General features: G+C 28.1%; 3 protein-coding genes across 3 annotated transcripts; all 3 read left to right on the forward strand.

The window, feature by feature from the left end:
- The first annotated feature begins 225 nt into the window (after positions 1-225).
- LOC119676821 (suppressor of lurcher protein 1) lies at positions 226-1,071 on the forward strand. The gene is made up of 4 exons (XM_038088079.1): positions 226-331; positions 390-594; positions 657-948; positions 1,060-1,071. Exons 1-4 carry the CDS (start codon positions 226-228, stop codon positions 1,069-1,071), a joined length of 615 nt encoding a protein of 204 aa, XP_037944007.1.
- Positions 1,072-2,934: 1,863 nt separating this feature from the next.
- LOC119678015 (NADP-dependent malic enzyme) lies at positions 2,935-14,106 on the forward strand. Its single transcript, XM_038089634.1, has 9 exons — positions 2,935-3,253; positions 8,755-8,941; positions 9,093-9,433; positions 9,500-10,055; positions 10,110-10,262; positions 10,332-10,484; positions 10,541-10,835; positions 11,861-12,025; positions 13,830-14,106. Exons 1-9 carry the CDS (start codon positions 3,237-3,239, stop codon positions 13,919-13,921), a joined length of 1,959 nt encoding a protein of 652 aa, XP_037945562.1. The 5' UTR covers positions 2,935-3,236; the 3' UTR covers positions 13,922-14,106.
- A 3,441-nt stretch (positions 14,107-17,547) lies between these two features.
- LOC119679048 (serine protease grass-like) lies at positions 17,548-19,788 on the forward strand. Its single transcript, XM_038091197.1, has 6 exons — positions 17,548-18,311; positions 18,383-18,537; positions 18,700-18,962; positions 19,020-19,213; positions 19,274-19,369; positions 19,426-19,788. Exons 1-6 carry the CDS (start codon positions 18,236-18,238, stop codon positions 19,734-19,736), a joined length of 1,095 nt encoding a protein of 364 aa, XP_037947125.1. The 5' UTR covers positions 17,548-18,235; the 3' UTR covers positions 19,737-19,788.
- The last annotated feature ends 424 nt before the right edge of the window (positions 19,789-20,212 follow it).

The raw sequence follows: 20,212 nt of genomic DNA on the forward strand, positions 1-20,212 counted from the left end.
CAGGTGGTTATAAAGCTCAATTTTATTTACTATTTAATTTTCTATCACTAACCATATAATATAAACATATAATTTTAGATAAAATTTCTTGATTTCAACATACCAACGGAGAGCAAAAATGGCAGTGATTGTAAAACAACAGATGCATTTCAAATATTGACACAAGTCCGTGGAAAATATGAAGCTACTGATCTCTTTTGCGGTTCTTTTTTGCCAAAACCAATTATGTCCAGTGGACCGAAAATAGTTTTACAATTTGTGGGCAAACATCCAACATTTGAACCAAAAATTAGTTTTTATGGTTTTAAAGCGGAATACAAATTCTTGACAAGTATTTGCTTTATGCGACAATCATTATTAGATATTAAAGTCAATATATATTTTTTAAGATTACGGCATTATAACTGGACAGCAGATGGGTAACAACTGCACATTCATTTTTAATAGCACTGATAAAAAATCAGGTTGGCTTGGCTCTCCTAATTTTCCTGGTTATTATCCACAAAATATGAATTGTGATTATTTGTTTTATGGTGAACCGGAGGAGAAAATTATTATACGTTTTACTTATTTTGATGTTGAGGGAATAGGAACGTATGTTTATTATTTGATTATGTGGAAAATGAATGTTATTATTACAATTATTATTTTTTTAGGTGCGAATACTTGACAGCAAGTGATTATGTGGAATTTTCAAACTATATGAGCACTGATCGAAAATATACAAAATATTGTGGAAAGCGTGATAAATTTGAAGTACGATCTGATGGGAGATTTTTTCGCGTGACGTTTTTTTCAAATGATCGTTTTGAAAAAAGTGGATTTCGTGCACTATATGATTTTGAAATCAAGCATACACCAGTTGAAAATACCTCTACGCAAAGCTTTGTTTCGACAAATAAATGTGTTGGAATGGTGTCAACAAATAGTCATCTTCTTATTATATACGTTATTTACATAATTTATTACAATAAATGAGCCAGTTTAAATAAAGTTTAATATACAATAAAAATAAATAAATATTATATATTAATTTGAAATGTAAATTGCAAATTTTAGATAATACTGTGATAATAAATAATGCTTTATTCTCACAGCGGGTATTTCACAGATATAAGTTATTATAGGAATAAATTACATACGTATGACCTATTTCTATAATAAATAATATGGTAGTGTGTGATTCAAAAAAGCGCGATTCCTAAATGACTTGACTGAAATAATACTTTTAAATGGCTAATTTAATAAAAGTATATATGCAGTACGTATAAAAGTACGTAGAAAATAAAGATGATCATTCGCAACTATTAAACAATTAACTGCTTGTCTTCACAACTTACTATATTGAATTCATATTAGCACTGAAATTAATAAAAAATGTCTAATATACTTGTAATTATTACTTATTTTTGCAGTAAAATAAAAATCCTGATGAAACTTAATGACTTGTGAATATAATGAACATCTAACCACAGTATCAAAACTTCGGCAATAAATAAAATTTGAAGATAGAGGTACATTAAGTACATTCATTGATGCGTTGGATGACGGCAACATTGTTATGTATACCTGCAATTCTTTGCATTTTATAAGACAACTATTTTTAATCCGTAAATTTTATATTCTCATTACTTTGCATGTTAAATAATGATATACATACATAAAATCTATATTTAATTAACGTTAGAATTTTTTAAAACAATACATATGAATTCATATTTTTGTTTTTTCAAATACATTTATCATATAATATAATATTTTGAAATAACGTTTGTATCCATTCAAGTTTATATTTATTATAACGGGTGTTTTTTTTTAGCCGAATGAAAATGATCGATATCGATTCTATAGTTTGTTAGCTGAGAATGTCAAACTCTATTGATATTTCTATTCAGTAAGGTTCGGCAATTCAGTCGTTTGACGCTAGAACGCTTCTAATTTGTGAACATTTTTTTTTAAAAAAATAAATCTGTTCGCGAAGTTCATATTGAAGAAATGTGTTCAGCGACAAAGCTCATTTCTATTTAAATGACTACGCCAATAAGCAAAATTGCTTCATATAGCAAAGATAATCCTCAAGTCGTCAACGAATCACTATTACATCCATTAAAATTGATTAGTGCGGTTGACACAACTCTGGTAGCATCATCAGTCCTTATTTCTTTTGAAATGAGTAAGGAACTGCCATCACCGTTACGGAGAATGGCGAGCGCTATCAAGTCATGCTGACTGAATTTTTGTTTCCAAATATTAATCATTTAAATGTTGACGACAATTGATTCGGAAAATATGACACAACTTGCCATACAGCGCCACATCATTGCAAAAAATAGTGAAAAATTAAACTGATCGAATGGTCTAAGTAACTCGTAGCCGCGGTGGACAATTTCTGGAAATCGTATTAAAAAAATAAATGCTTTGAAATTATCTACCAAATTATAATAAATAAATTCATTTCAACAATGTTTCTGTCTTGTATTATTTCTTTAACAAGTAAAACTAACATTGATGTATGTAATACCAGGTATGGTATTACATACTAGCTACTCATAGTAAAACTCAAGTAAAACACAAGTAAAATTTACACGAAAATTTGCTGGTGGAGCGCACTTATGCATACACAGTGTTACTCAAAGTTACTCAAAGTTACTACGAGTAGCTCGTGGAACAGACTTATTTGCAAATTCAATATTTCGTTTTTTGTGCCTAATTTCTCTATTGGAAATTTATGAGAGAGTTGTTTCTGTCAAATACAGATTTTTTATATACAACTTTGTGAGAAAATGTTCACAATTTTATTACACATTTTATTGGATATTTATTTTATATTATATAGTCTGTGATAATATATTCATAATATTTTTAAAATGATATATGAAGTAATTATATTGTATATTAAAAATATCAACATAGATACCTAACATGCTATGTAGGCAATACTGTCATCAGTTAAAAGTTTTGACATTTTAATATGACAAGAACAGAGTTGATTTTATTTTTTATATTTTGCAACATATGATATTATTTTCAGTTGGAGCTGTGAGTTTGTCGCGTTAATTGGTGTTGTGATTGTTGCGCGGTTATACAAAATATATTTAAAATCTGGCGAACATTAAATATACATTAAAGGATATTTTAATTTTAACGAAAACAATTTTTTAAAAAATTGTAATACGAGTTTTATAATAATCGTTATTGGAACATAAGTGCAGGCACAATAGTACAAATTTTACAAAATGCTGACGAGAACAGTGTAAGTTTAAATTAAAATTATCATATAAATATATCATAATGAAAATATACAAAATAATTTAACATGACATTTTTTTTTGTTTATAGTTGTATTCTTATGCAATCCTTTCATCCTTGGCCACAGTTTTTCTTTAATTCTTAAACTTTACGTATACATATTTACTAGTGACCTACTGTTGTGCCTTGTGCCAATAGCAGCTGTTACTGCTCCCCTTTTGCCTGTGATGAACTACACTATTATAGGCAAACGCAGAAGTTCTGGCGTCAGAATGTCTGCTTTCGTTTTTAATGGTATAGCATTTACTGTTTTCTCCTATTTCTTAAAATTGCTATAGACAACAAAAAAAAAACACCGTGATACATTGCGCAAAACATAAAAAATATATAAATTTTTTCATAAAATGTTTGCAAAATATTGCATAACTAAACAATATTATTCTCATCTTGGCAATATAAAATAAACAAGTAAAAATTGTGCAAAAAATCGATAAAAAATGCCGACAGCGCAGTTTTTGAACAATTTTCGTCGGCATTGGTTAGAGGCCACAATATTTTTGACAATCGCTCGGAATATTTTTGAATTTTATATAAAATTTTATATTTAATAAATACACTCAACTAATTTGCAAGTTAAATGTAATTCTATTTTTACATTTTTGTTTATGTTTTTACCCAAACTTTCAGTTCAGAAAATCTTTCTCAGTCAAGTTCAAATTTCTTGGCCGTTATATCTTATATTCGTTCTTCTCATACACATGAAATTTATTCAATTCTTCCGTTGGGCATGAGAAGATTTTAAGAGATATGCGCACTTGGTGCAAGATACTTTTTTAAAGAGAGCGACTGGTCTGCGTTGCGTATACAGTGGGTGCAGTGAGTACACCGAATACATAAATTTTGACGACAAATTATTTTATATAAAATTTCGATATATTGAAAAACCACAATTCTAATAAAACATTTTCAAAGTTAGATATTGTCTATATATAAAATATTCAAATTATATATCAATAGATGTAATAGTTACGTTAATAAGAATGGCGTATAAAATACTTCAAATAAATAATAATTACTAATAAATATAATTGGCAAACAACTTATTAACTATATCTATAAATTTCTCACTTAAAGTTCCATAAAATATTTTTAAAGCATTACAAAGTGTAAGCATTACTGTATGAAGCACTCTCTTAGTTTATATAAATCATTAATGGAAAATTTTATAATTTTTCTAATGGCTTTGAAAATGGTTATTAACACATCCATTATCGAAATTAGTTTATACCGCATAAAACTCCCTCAAAACATCGATGATTAATTTTCATTATCTAAAGCGAAATCATCGTTAACGTTTCTTTATTTTATTTTCAAAATACACAATAATTTCAATATGTCTGTATGTATGTATATGTAGTTATGTATTCATGTACTTACTCGTACACATATACAATACTGCACTGCAATCACTAAAGCGTCTATTTCTTTTAATTATACTTAGTACAATTATACAGTAAACAATATTGTGAGTACTTCGGCATTTTTAATGTTAATGCTTAAACAAAATAATTAGGTTATAAATAATTTATATATCAAATCAATCAATAAACAATTTTGTTCTAATATTTTATGTTTTGGTTTGAAAACTTTCAAGAACACAATTTATTTACTAAATTCCTACGGAAATGTATCTATATTTTTATTTTATAAACTAGAAGTTAAAGCGAAGAATATAATCTGGATGTCAAATAAATTTTATTAGTGGTCATAATATGCAAATAAATAAAAATTCACTTTAAAAAATTGTATATTTATTTATACGCCATGTATTTTTAGGGGAACTTAACCTAAATCTATCATTCTGTCCATCGGATTGTAGTTTGTATCAGGTAGAAGTTACTACTATTTAACTAGCCATCAGTAAATCATTTATCACAATAAATTAATTGGTATTCTCAGAGCAATTAACCGGTATTATGTACTTAAAAAGTGTTTTGACAACATGTAGGGTTATCTCGAAATGTCATATAGCGTTGAATTCCTCAGTTAACATGAAATGTGTTCCGCCGACTGATCAAAAGTGGCATATGAATTATATAACTTTAACTTAAGTTAAACTATATCTACAAATCTACAGATTCTGTTATCTGAAATTAACACAGCAACACATTAGTCTTGCAATCAAAGTACTGTTCAATATAATAACCGCGCCTACAGAATAATTTCTAATAAATAACCATTCCCCCAGCTAGGCGCATCTATTATCGTAACTGCGAGTCATAGTAGGAAAGAAAGTGTTCCCTGATCTTAAGTGACAGTGTTATGACATCAGTATATAATGTCGTTTTGTACGACATTGAAGATAAGTGTTGTGAGGGTCCACCCCAAGGAAAATGTTCAAATATTGGTCAGTTCTGCTTATATGGTATGAGGACTTTGTTTTATTTTTTTTTTGTTTTTGATGTTATATTTCTACTGAATTCGGTAGTTTTTTGGAATGTTATTCTTTGTGAGAACAAACCTAAGTTTCGTTCCATCGATGTTATCAAAAGTTTTCTGGAAGTCAACAAATGTGAAGTAAATGTATTTTTTTATTTTGCAAAATTTATGATAATTACATTAACTTAACATTTACTTTACACAAGCTCTATGCAAATATTATTTTTTGTACCTGTTTATTCTGCAATTCTGTGTCTTCGATATATATAAAAATAAATGAAAAATTGTTAAACTTGTAAATCTTATACTTAGGCGTTTTTATGAAACTACATTTAAAAAGTTTTAACTTATATATTTCCTTATTTACTTATTTATTTAATTATTGTATTTATAAATATTTTTGACTTCACGTTCACATGAAACTGCAGTGAAATTGTTATCATCCAACTTACACTGTTTATCAGTGATAAAAACGTAACTGCCCAAGTATGTATGAATAAATAAATAATCATAATTTTTTTCTCTAATCATTTGTGCAAATAGTAACAGTTTTTGTTGATTTTTCGAAGCTACAATATATAGAAATAAAAAATTTTACGGAAAAGATCAAAATTTATTCAAAATTTATTCAAAATTTATTCAAAATTATCTCATTTCTAACTACCATATTGAGTGCTGACGATTCCGTCATTTCACTTACACCTCATTTTCGTTACGTAAACACTGTAATTAATGACGTAAGACTAATTTTATTAGTATTTTAAAGTTCTCTCGTAAGAAGTTTGTTTAATTTAATCAGAAATGAATTAAAATTTTTATCGCTTTAATTATTCAAAGTAAATAGCGTTTTGCTAACGTCTTTGTAATCTGAAGCGCAACCAAAACGAATCGCTTTCAATTATTTTGACGAGCTGTGGGGGGTGATGAGATTTCAGCAGCGTATGTTTTTATATTGTAACTACATAGTTTCATTTCCAAGCTTTAACAATTCCTAGCTTGTAAAACGAAAAATATTCTACCAGTTACAGCTTTCATTTGCCAATTCTTTATCCCATACGCAAAAACTTGACGTTTGCTTTTTTTATTTATTATAATTTTAATAAAAAGAAAAAATGTAAATAAAAATAATCAGAGGGGGTATCTTAGAATCACAAGCTTTTATTACCAACTGCTAATACTGAAAAATTCTATAATTACGATATTCGCTCTCCAATTCTGACGTATTCTCGTCATATTATGCGGTACACATGGTATGAAAACTCATTATACGCCTGATTAGCATAGCAAATAATAGCGCGTAAAGCGGTTTACTTGCTTCATTTTCCTCTTCCTTCTCTCGTGATGAGTGATGTCTAATTAACGCTGCTATTGTTGTTGTTTTATGATTTATTTCAGCTTCTGAAATATGTGCTCTATTCGCAAGTTCATGGACTTCTATAATCCATAGGTGTATAAACGGACTGTGATTGTATTTCATGAGTAAACCAAGTCAGTCGCTCGGCAACAAAAGTATTCCATTTGATTGAAATTAGTACAAAAATTTTTTTTTGTGTTAATGGATGTGCTTTCATTTGATTCATGGATTCTGAGATTCTTAACTGTATTAGTTGTAAAAAGTTTTGTAGTCAGATGATTCTCCTACTTTAATATTTCAACAGTTATTTGCCTAAATTGTTAACAATATTTGCGTTGTTTACAAGATATAGACTCATTTCTTTTAACAACTGATGTATCACATTTAAGCATTCATTCGAAAATTAATCAATTTACGAATTACTGATTTAAACCAAATTAGTTTTTTTCATTTTGTATGTATAAAGTCAGTGTTTGCAATGTGAAATACAAACAAACGATTGAATTTCGAATGATTGAAAGTTTCAACCTAAAAGCAAGTAGATCGAGTGCGTAAGATTAATCTCTGTAGTTATTATAATTATGATTTGATTACTTTTAATCATATTTATAAAATGCTAATAATCTTTGAGTAATAAAATGTAAAAAATTAGCTTGCAAGTGCTTCCTAACGATCTTTTTTATTCCTCTTGATTGGAATGACTGGGCACAAGAAATTCTACAATTATTAAATACTACTACCTGTAGATTTTAATAAAAAAAAAGATTGAGCATTACGATTATCTAGAAGTGAGTCCAGTATAATTTTTCTGTTATTAATCATTAATTAATTCTACAGAATCACTTTGAGTACATCGTACCCGTAGTTCCGTTTTTGTAGGATCTAGTCTCTTCGTAACTTTTGATACCGTACGAAGACAAAGTGATCCTTTATTCTGTGATCTATTCACGTTACGGCAATCGAAAGAATAACACTTAAGGAAATACAGTGTCTTTGGAGGAGGAATCAGATTGAGGAAACACTAATCGCACTTGTTGTAAAAGAGTGCTGCGTCAGGCCCAATCCCGAAAATGGGTGGTTATGGCAAATTAAATAACAAGTTGTATTTATTCTTCTTAGCTGCAAGATTACAGTAATATTACAATTGCTCAAATACAAAACGATATTGGATCTCAGTTTGTTATATCATTGTATTGCATTTTTCACCCAAGGCATATAAGATATCTATACTTATCCCTAAGTTATGCATATAATGTCGAATCAAAAGGTTTTTAGTGTAGTTATGAAGGGTTTTAGAATTTCATTCCGTTATCAAATAATAATAACAGCTTCATATTTAGAAGTATTTTTATTGATTGTTGGAATTGTCACGATATTTGTACTAAATAACCAATGTCTAATCTAAATTGAAGTCTACTATTGCAATACTTTTCAAAAGAAAGAAAATGTTTAATATTCATAGTAAAAGTTAATAGTAACATTTCAACAATATTTGTTTACAAACAATTTTGTTAAAAAATTTTATTTATCTTAAGTGTTTGCAGTAATTCTGTGTAGCGATAAGGGTAATATTTTAGGCACATAATTCGGATGACATATTTAAAAAAGTCAAAATATTTTTAAACAATTTAACAATTTTGCACAATTTAATCAGTTGACATTTTTTTCTATTTTTTATTTATAATAAAAATAATAAACTGAATATGTTTTAGATTTCAAGGAAATCTGATTAAATTGTACGCCTCGGCCAGGGCAGCTCGTCTCACTGCAACAACTCAAATATTGTCTCCGTTGTTTCTAAACGCAAACACACGACAGTATCATGAAGTGGTTGGTGATACACTCTGTCCATCACAAGTAATGGGCATCGATCACATCAGAGATCCGCGCTTAAATAAAGTAAGTATCTTTGTAATGCAAGCTGCCGTGATGAACTCGAAGCAAATAAAACAATTTTTTACATTGATTGCAATTTTGCACAGCATGCATTTTTATTTACAAAAACTGTAGATTTTCAATTAAACTAATGTTTTATTATATTTCACTACAGGGCTTAGCGTTTACTCTCGAAGAACGTCAAACACTTGGCATACACGGCCTGCAACCCGCCAGATTTAAAACACAAGAAGAGCAGCTGGCATTATGTAAAATTGCTGTAAATCGGTACACGGATTCTTTGAATAAGTATTTGTATCTGACGGACTTGTCTGATCGTAACGAACGATTATTCTACCGTTTTATGGCGGAAAATATCAAAGATATGATGCCTATTGTATACACGCCAACCGTTGGTTTGGCATGTCAACGATTCGGTTTAATTTATCGTCGTCCCCGTGGTTTGTTTATAACAATTAACGATCGTGGTCACGTTTTTGATGTCATCAAAAATTGGTAAGTTTTAGAATGCATTTCTAAAAATATGCTAAATAATGAAATAATTTTATATTGATATTGCAGGCCTGAACCCGACGTACGTGCTATTGTTGTCACAGATGGGGAGCGTATATTGGGTCTTGGTGACTTGGGTGCTAATGGAATGGGTATACCTGTTGGAAAGCTTGCTTTATATACAGCATTAGCGGGCATAAAACCACATCAATGTTTGCCTATATTAATTGATGTGGGTACCAATAACAAGGATTTGCTCGAAGATCCTTTATATGTGGGTTTACGACAAAAACGTGTCTCAGGTCGGGAATATGATGATTTTATAGATGAATTTATGGAGGCTTGTGTTAGGCGTTACGGACAGAATGTGCTTATACAATTCGAAGATTTTGGAAACCATAATGCTTTTAGATTCTTAGATAAATATCGTAACAGTTTCTGCACATTCAATGATGATATACAGGGAACTGCGTCAGTAGCTGTTGCTGGCCTTTATGCTTCAAAACGTCTTACTAATATGAGTTTCTCAGATTACACTTTTCTATTTGCTGGTGCTGGTGAAGCTGCACTTGGTATTGCGGAACTTGTAGTTAAAGCAATGGTTGAGGAAGGTTTAGGACTAGAGGTTTGTATTTTTTTATGTGGCCAAATTTAAATTACAATTTAATTCTTTCTTTAGGAAGCACGCAATAAAATTTGGATGTGTGATATTGATGGCTTACTAACAAAAGATCGTCCAGATGAAAAACTTGAAGGCCACAAAAAAAATTTTGCAAAAGATCACAAACCTACAAAGAACTTGCAAGAGATTGTAACAGAAATAAAACCAAATGTATGTAAAGTACTCATTGTACACTAATTGTATAGAAAAAAGCTTATGATTTTAATTTTTGAATTTTAGGTGTTAATAGGCGCTTCCGCTGCTACTGGCCTTTTTACTCCAGAAATTCTACGTCTTATGGGTCAGAACAATAAAAGACCAATTGTATTTGCATTATCAAATCCTACTAGCAAAGCAGAATGCACTGCACAACAAGCTTATGAGAATACTGATGTAAAAATATTCTAAAGTAGTTAATATAGATGTTATAAGACGTTTTTTAATTACAGGCACGTGTTATATTTTCTTCAGGCTCACCTTTCCCACCAGTAAAAATAAAGGGAAAAACGTTCTATCCCGGTCAAGGAAATAATGCATATATTTTCCCTGGTGTGGCTTTAGGTGTAATTGCTACCGGTACTCATCATATACCCGATGAGATGTTCCTAATTGCAGCACAAGAATTAGCAAACATGCTAGAAGATAAGGATTTAGAACATGGATCATTATACCCTGATTTAAGTAATATACGGGAAGTTTCAATACGCATCGCAATGGGTGTAACGAAATCTGCATACGATTTGGGTGAGTTGAAGTGATTTACCTGTCATTGAGTAAGTCGAAGTAATTTAGCTGTAATTGAATAAGTTGAAGTAATTTAGATGTAATTGAGTGAGTTGAAGTAATTTATATAAACTAAAACAATACAAATTAAATTTTCTCTTCATAAAGAAACGTTAAGACGATACCTTTAAACATATAACTGCGAATATTTAAAATACAATTCAAAATATACTCATTAGTTTGACTAAAAATTATGTTCATATTAAAAATTATTTGGTTTCGTAACAGTTTATTTGTTGGGATTTAAGGAATTTCAATTATATGACTTCATTTCATTAAAGTGAAAAAAAATGAAGAATCAGGTATTCAGTTTTATTAGATAAAGCTAATTTAATAACTTCGAAGTTTATTTAATAACTAACGAAAATAATAATATTCAGTTTTAAAGGTATTTATTATCCGTTATTTTCAAGTTTTTTTTTAGCTACTTGTATCAATGTCTTTCCAACAGATTCAAACACGTATTTACTTAAATGAAATAAGTGGTAATATGCAAATAAGTTTGCTGGAATATAAGAAATATTTCTTCCAAATTCAAAAAGTTCTAAGAAGATTTTCATATACATAATAAACTCGATAAAATATACATTGATCTGTAGATCCATAGATTCAGATCAATAGGGACTGTTCATCACCTACAGTGGTAGAATAGTCTTGAAATAATATTCTTACATTGAACTTTATCAATGTACAATAACTAACATTTCTTCACTAATCAAACTACATTTATCGACATATTTAAAATTTAAATAGAATAGTTCTTGGTTAAGTCCATTTCTAATTTTAAATGCGTCATATATTTAATCATAAATAAACAAAGCGCAACAAAAATCATTTGGCTTAGTGAGACAAGATATCAACATTTTAAAGAATACATTTATCCGCGAATTTAGAGTTTCATTTAAATATGCCTATATTTATTTGATAAAATCAAATAAAACAAATAAAATTGAAATGATTTTAAACAATATTTTCAAAATTTTAAGGACTTGCATCTACCTATCCAGAACCACAGGATAAACGAAAATGGCTTGAGAAACAATTGTACAACTTTAATTATGACAGCTCTATGCCGGTGACATGGTCCTGGCCACGCATGCCGTATATCAAGACTCGTGAATTAGTTCCAACAAAGCTCTTTGGAGATAAAAGTGACTAATTATTTTTATTTTTCTATTTATTTTTTAGGCAAAACTAGTCCTCTTTTAAAAGCTAATTAATTAAATCGGCGCTTAACACAAACTTTTAAATGTAACGTAATACGAATAATACATATTAACAAATATTTTTAGTTTCCTATTGTAACTGTACAGACTTGAAGTGAAAACTAATCGATTAACACCGATCCATTGATCGATTAGTCAATAGCTTCCACCAAATTTATTTGTTTGTTAAATTCACTAATCAAAGTAATGTACATAACAAAAAATACTATTTTATGTAAATCGGGTGATGGAGGACCATGTGTTCGAATTTGAAAAGTATAATTTATTTATATGTAGATAAGTAATTATACCTTTTACTGATTGATAGTTTAAATTCTTGCCAAAGCGTGTTAATATAAAGTCACACCACCACCAATTTTTACAATTCATAATTTATATAAATTTTTATATGTTTATATAAATTAGTTTATATTGAATGCAAAATATTTTACTGTTTTATAGTTGGTTAAAAATATGTAGTATTTTATTGTTTTTACAAGTATATTCGTTTGTGTATTAATAAGCATTAAGTACTTCTTATTTAATTATATGTGTAATTTGTTAAAATTGGGGACCAAAAATAACAGTTATTTCAAAATGATTAAAAAAAAAGCCAGCAACAAAATTCTTACAACCTTCATACTTAATATTACGCATGCTTTTTATATATGTGAGCGTTTTAAAATAAAACTGAGCGTTTTAATAATTAAATTTGCTTTATATTATATTTATCAAAAATAATTATTATCATTATTATTATTTATTTTCAAAAATAAAAGTTATTCTTGATTTTTATATTAAAGCATATATATATTATTAAATAGAAAGCAGAGTGTAATAGTTACTTGTGCATGAAAAAATAAAAGGCACATGATAACAACTATTTTTGATAAATATAATATAAAGCAAATTTAATTATTAGTTTTTGAGTTTTATTTTAAAATGCAAATGATAACAGTTATTAGGTGATTTTTATTTTTTTAATGATAACTGTTACGGTCCCTGATTGTAATTACTTTAGTAATTTTGGTTTTGATGATTTGATTTCAATTGTATTTTGAATTCAGTTTACTTAAATGCGCATATATGAATTAATTATTTTTTACATAAAGTAGTTTATATTGAATGCAAGCTATTTTATTGAATTGTGGTTAATTAAAAATATTAAATATTTTTATAGGTATTTAACTTTGTGTATTAATGTTCATTAAATACCTATTATTGTAGCATTATTTGTATTAATTGTTATAGTTAGTTAATTTCTAATGATTCGATTACGATTGTATTTTGATTTTGTTACTGATTATAGTTATTATAACTACTTGTTAATGATCATTAAGAATCAACTGCTATAATGTATAATTTGTATTAATTACTTAAGTAATATTATTTTTTATGATTTCTATTATATTTTGATTTCTGTTCACTTACACATGTATATGTACATATACTTGTATTATTAAGTCGTAGCAACTTTTAGGAATTCTAGTAAAACAGAATATTACTACTAACATTTATATTGGCTGGGAAAATTGATAATGCGATTAATTACAATTTTGCAATAAATTTGTATTATTATTGTACATTTTTTAGACACGCTAGTATGCTTAGTAACATCAGAGCTTAAATGAATGCTTAGCTTTTATTTTTATTTGTATTACATTTTTATTTGTAGAGAATTGATTGCCTGCACATATTAGTTATTGCTTATATACAAATCTAAATTCAAATCATATTTTTTTTATTTAAGCTGATAAAAAAGAAGATAATAAAAAAGAAGATGAAAATAAAAAGAAAGAAGATAAACCTACAGAAAAGACGCCAGTACAAGCAAAAAAGTAATAGATTGACTGTTAAAACCTGCTATCCACAAATTGGCTGACGTACTTGTAATGTTTTGCTACATCCTACTGTATCAGAAACATTATAAACGTTTTTTATCCTAAATTTATTATCCGGAATTATTACTGTTATCATTTAGCTGAGCTATGACTTTTTTTACAATGTACTAATTAAATATAATTTATTTATTTGTAAAATAGTTTTTATTTATAAAATATTTTTTAGTATAATATCAATTGTTAAATTATCTAACAAATTGTTAAATACACAATTAAGATTAATTTTAATGAAATGAATTGTATTATTAATGAGAAACTAAATCTACTGTTCTAAGAGTTAAAGAATTAGAAAGAAAAAGAAGAAAGAGTTATTAATATTATTCACTTCTGTAAGAGTTAAGGATTTACCATTTTACCTCTAATACCAGTTTATAAATTTTGATTTAATCTTTACATTAATAATTATTGTATTTTCTTTCTCCACTGATCTTCGTAGTACTTAATCAGAAATAAAAACAATTTCTATTTTGTTTTTCCATCTATAAATATTTACAGTTTTCAGTTATATAAAGTTATAGGTACAACACATATTGTTTGGTATAAGCAATCCTTAAATAACCTACAAAGAAGGTGAAAAAATTTATACGTATAAATTAGATCGCCGAAAACTGAAGTAATAATTGCATTTATAAACTTTAGCTTATCTTATGTAAGTCAGCAATTTTGCCTACAAAAGTATAAATGTTTAAACTTAAATGTTTAGAGTTTAGTGTATAGTTAAACAAAAGAGAAAAAAAATATAGCAGTTTATTTAATTTCTTTTAGATTTACTTCTTAATATGATTTGTTAATATATTGTATGAACTAAATTTATATGCATATACAATAATAATGGTATATGCATTATTTACTTACTTAACAGACCTAAAAAGTAAGTACGCGTTTAACTCATACATATTTGTAAGAATTTTGTGTGGATATTGTATGAGAAATTGGACTAAATGCAACGCGCTTGTCCAGTTAAACCCAAAATACGAGTTTAGTACGATAGTTTAAAAATTATATAAATCATACAAGCAGATTGGGTATATAAACTTCAGTTTTGAGATAGAATTACCGACAGTGTAGAAATTTAGACTGTGGTACTTAAATAAACGTTCATATATTATTATTATTAATTATTTTATGGCATAATAGTATTACCAGGAACAATTTCACGTTCGTTTATATTTCTAATATAGCATCATAAATAAACCGTATATGAGTTTACTAGCCGTATAAATAAATGACAAGACTCATTTAAAAAAAATCTGTATTCTAAGTAATAAAATCCTATGTGAAACACAAAATATTTTTAGCAAGTTCGTAGTTCATAGAATGGGTTTTTATGAGACTGAAAAAATGAGTGTGAGAAATGATTATTTTAAAAAAATCACATTTTAAAAAGGCTTAATCATGTAGTAGTTCTGATTTCGCAACGCTATTTCATAGAAAGTCTTAGGTATAACTTTGAAGTGTTATCGCTACAGTCAGATGATTATTATTTTTTTTTACATGAAATTAAATATTTTGTGAATGTCTAATTTCAACAAAACAGTGCTATAAGTCATAAAGTACATCCTTCTTTAATTTTGGTGCGCGAGAAATATCCCGGACATTCAATTTTTTTTTAGCAGCTATGTGCCGCCAAATAATTGAAAATGACTAGAAAACAATACTGTAAACTGGTCCATGGAGAACATATGAATAATGTATCCCAATTTTTAACAAAATCAAGCTGAACATACTACAAAACATAATCAAAAATAATATCTATGTATGTACCTTGAAAAAAAATTGACATAGAAAACACATACACATATTATCTAAACGTAGGGGAGTAGTCCCAAAGTCAAAAATGTATACGTATACTGTCTAATAAATCCTAATCACTGACTAATCGTTAGTATCAATTAAAAGTGAATTGCTACTGTACTGTACAAAATATACATATGATGCATTGAGGCAATAACTAGTGTAGAAATCTTAAAAAATTCCAAGCAAAAATATTATGTTTGATCGCAAAAGGTATGCTACATCGCATAATCAAGGCTATCTGAGGTTATTTAACCATTCTACCCGCTGATACTAACATTTGGCCTATACATATTTACATGTCTTCAGAGTAAGTCAACAACAGATCTTCTCCGCTGATGATAGTTGATAATAGTTGAAAATAGATGATAGTTGCAAATGCATCAATTAACATTAAGCTCTCCTAAGACGTTCAAATAACTTTCGGCATACAAAATAAAATCAAAATCCTGCATCGATTCTTATAGTTTAATGCATTATTATTTATTATATCACGATCTTCTTAGCAGGCGGAAGACTCGATGCATCAGTGATTGTACAAGAAAATGTATTCAAAGTTGCTGCTGGGGAAAGCTGATGGGAACCTGCTGGGAAGTTGATGGGAAACTGCTGGGAAGCTAATTGGTAGCAGTTGGGAAGCTGATGGAAAGCTGCTGGATTTATATTAAAGTGAATTAGTAAATACCCATAGAAGTACTGTAAGTTTGTGCCAGACTACTCAAGGTAATGACATTAAAGCTAAAATATATTCATTTTACGATTTTAATTACACTGATTAGATTTTATTTATATATTCTATATAATATATTGTATAGTTTATTCTATTTTATCAATAAAATATTAGCTGGAAACTAATTTGTTTACTTAATAAATGCTGTAGATCGAAACTTTGATAGCTCAACGTAGAGTTTATTATTTATGTGAATGCTTAGTACCTGCTAAGAAAGCTTATCAAGTGAAATCATGACGTATCACACAATTAAATTGTATAAAATATAGTGCGTCTTTGCTTGTGACATATAATAGCATAGCATTGACTAGCGTGCATTAGAACTTAACTTGTTTACCGGGAATGCACCGTACATTGCTGTAAAAACTATTCGTTCTTAATTGAAACCACAATGTCTTAAATATGTATTATAAATCATTATGAATCACGTAAAATTGAGTATAAGTTTGATTATTCGATTGTTTCGCTTCATGTTCCAAATTTCACAATTGTTCTAATATTAATTGCATATTATTTATTAATGCAAACTTAGACGAATATTTCAAAATATTTAATTATTTTTGCATGTAGTTCACATCATACTTTTTAATAAATTATTACTAAATATAAATTTTTTATTCCGAACGAAAATAAATTGCTTATTACTTAATGATAAGAAAATGCTATTATCAATTATTTATATTTAGTTGGGAATTTCTGGAATTCCATCTTTAATAGTAGTCACACAGCTTCAGGAAAAAACGCGATAAGTAGTTTTAAAATAACATTTAAAATAACATAAAATAACATGTTTCCAGTGTTGGTTAACATCTTCACTTCAAATATTTTTATGAATATGTACAAAAACTAAAGTAATACATATATAAAGGCTCTCACATTACATGCAAATAAATCATATATGATTGAGTTTTTTAATAAGAGCTTATTACAAATATAGGATACGACTTTCCATTTAACTCTTGTTCTGTTTAAAGATCAAAAGAAAATATTTGTGAATATTCTTCTGCAAGTGGGTTGTTATTGGATTGCAACCGCAAACATTTATTTATTTATAACCACAAACTATAAAGAATTCCCATTCATTGCTTATTTAACAATATCTAATAGATATTTTCTTTCAGACCAGTTACCAGTATAATCAATGCTAACGGTGGAGATACTCAACAAAATCGATAAGTAACTCGAACTTTGTACAGTGCATACAAAAATTTACTTCATATAAACATGGAAGATTACCTAACAGAATGTTTTCACTGTGATTTGTATTTGACTTGTCTTAATTTATGCATCTAAATATTTACAATTTAAATTAAAACAAATAGAAGGAGAGACAGAGAGACAGCGAGAGTCAAAAATGGAGAAAGAGAAAACTTGCGCCCTTGTTAAAAATATTAAACAAAGTAGTAACAGTTTTCACTCATATCTGATGTAATCTTCATTATTTAGTCACGACTATTTGCATACTATATACATAAATAAAAAAACACCTGTTTTCTAAATATTTATGATAAATACTTTAGCTAGCATTTTACAACACTGCTCAGAATTGTTTACAAAAGCTCAATACAAAATCACTAACGACCTTAAGAAGCAGTTGCTTTTAATCTTGCGCGTCGTGTGTGTGCTGCGTGTCTGTGGCTTAAACCGTGTTAATGTAATACAGAGTTTTGAAATAATTTTTATATTCTCAAATTAGAAATTTAAAAAGATTTTAGAATAAAAGAGATTGAAATGAGATCAAACATGTTTCGAAATATTTTTACAGTTGGTAGTCTACTCATTACCTTAAGTTCCATCACATTTGCACGTTAGTAAAATATTTATATGTATCATTTATTATACTTATTATATATTTTTTTATAATTTAATTATTTGAAGAGCAATCCTGTTTTACCCCATCTGGCTCGTATGGCAATTGTGTACCTATTCGCTCCTGCGTTAAAGTCGTTAACGAACTATCGAGGTTAGGTGAAAATACACCACAAAGTTATAGAGAACATTTGATACAATCTCGTTGTAATACGTCAGATGATGTGAGTGCAAGACTTTATTTAATATATGCACATATAATTATTAATTTTAATATTATTATCTAAAATATTAACTAATATTTAACTAAAATATTAAATCACATTAAACATTTGAAGAACTATAAAGTTTTAATTAGAGAAAATACATTTTTTTTATGTGTTCAGATTCATATTTGTTGTGACTCTAATGATGATGATTATGAAAAGTCATTAAACCCAAACGGATTGCAAATTTTGAATGATCTTAAATGCGGTACAACTATTGGAGATCGTTTGGCTTTTGGTGAAAGAGCTAAACTAGGTGAGTTTCCTTGGATGGCTTTGATAAAATATGATACTGTAGAAAAACCATATAAATGTGGAGGTTCTTTAATATCCCATCGACATGTATTAAGTGCTGCACATTGCTTGGTAGTAGACTTTAATATGTAAGTAACAAACATAACAACATTTATATACATATATTTTGATATGAAATTAAATAGTGTTGGTGTACGGCTTGGTGAGTATGACTTGAATACAGATCCTGATTGTCAAAGAAAGGGACGTAGAACTGTATGTATGCCACCTGTAGTCGACTATGGCATTGAAAAAGTTTTAGCACATCCACATTATAGTAGACAAGCATTGATTAACGATGTTGGATTAATTAAATTGGATCGTGATGTTGAATTTAACAGTAAGTTATTTTTAATATTATTATATATGCAGTTTTAAATATCTCTTGTCAATTTTTTAGAACATATAAAGCCCATTTGTTTACCAATAACCAAACGTACAGCGGAAACGGATCGTGAACAATACTTTATCACTGGTTGGGGTACAACCGAAAATGGTAAGTTAAAGTTTTAAATGGGATCTTGTTACTATTTTGTTATTAAATTTTTTTAGGCACAACTGCTTCAGTGTTAATGAAGGGTACAGTTAAACACCAAGAACTTAAGTTTTGCCAAGATTTGTTCAAGCGTGTACGAATAACTGATAATCATTTATGTGTTGGGGGAGAAGGACGTATTGATACATGTAAAGGTGATTCTGGAGGACCATTGTTCTTTTTGGCACCATATAAGACATTAAATCGTTATGTTCAATTTGGGGTTGTTTCGTTTGGTGTGGCTGCATGTGGATTGCAACAAGCATTACCTGGTGTTTATGCCGATATTATACCTCAAATGCCTTGGATTACGGCAAATTTAGATTAGTAACTATTTTAAAAATAAGTTTTAATGAAAACATAATGAAAATTTTTTATTATTTTTAATTAATAGAACAAAAAAATTTTATGAAAAATATTTTTTTATAAATAAATTCCATTTTAAATTACTTTTGTATGATTAATCAATTTCTAGAAGAATGAATAAAAATCTGCACACTATATTACACTGAGATTGTTTAAGAACCTTTAAAGTATCTGTGATGAGAAAAAGCATAAGATGCTCTTCAAAGATCAGCATTGTAATAATTATATTTTGAGACTTAAAATTTATATTAATAACACTTATATAATCTATAAATATAATATTAATACAAATTAGGCAATTAATCATAATTAGCCGCGTACGTAATCCGTAATCCATAAAAAGAAAACATCAATTAAGACATTTAATAAAATAAATGATCTAAAGCGATCTAACATCGTGCTGATCTATATCTCAGTTTCTGTTATTAAAAACAGAAA

Source organism: Teleopsis dalmanni, chromosome 2 (genome assembly GCF_002237135.1).
Source record: "Teleopsis dalmanni isolate 2A chromosome 2, ASM223713v2, whole genome shotgun sequence".
Lineage (NCBI taxonomy): Eukaryota > Metazoa > Arthropoda > Insecta > Diptera > Diopsidae > Teleopsis > Teleopsis dalmanni.

Excerpts from the sequence above, each read along its gene's own strand:
- LOC119679048 (XM_038091197.1), top strand. The coding sequence starts at position 18,236 with ATGAGATCAAACATGTTTCGAAATATTTTTACAGTTGGTAGTCTACTC. Across the intron at positions 18,538-18,699 it reads GTTGTAATACGTCAGATGAT|ATTCATATTTGTTGTGACTC; the intron begins GTGAGTGCAAGA and ends TTATGTGTTCAG. Across the intron at positions 19,214-19,273 it reads TCGTGATGTTGAATTTAACA|AACATATAAAGCCCATTTGT; the intron begins GTAAGTTATTTT and ends TCAATTTTTTAG.
- LOC119678015 (XM_038089634.1), top strand. Across the intron at positions 10,263-10,331 it reads TAACAGAAATAAAACCAAAT|GTGTTAATAGGCGCTTCCGC; the intron begins GTATGTAAAGTA and ends TTTGAATTTTAG. Across the intron at positions 10,485-10,540 it reads AAGCTTATGAGAATACTGAT|GCACGTGTTATATTTTCTTC; the intron begins GTAAAAATATTC and ends TTTTAATTACAG.
- LOC119676821 (XM_038088079.1), top strand. The coding sequence starts at position 226 with ATGTCCAGTGGACCGAAAATAGTTTTACAATTTGTGGGCAAACATCCA. Across the intron at positions 332-389 it reads GGAATACAAATTCTTGACAA|ATTACGGCATTATAACTGGA; the intron begins GTATTTGCTTTA and ends ATATTTTTTAAG. Across the intron at positions 595-656 it reads GATGTTGAGGGAATAGGAAC|GTGCGAATACTTGACAGCAA; the intron begins GTATGTTTATTA and ends TTATTTTTTTAG.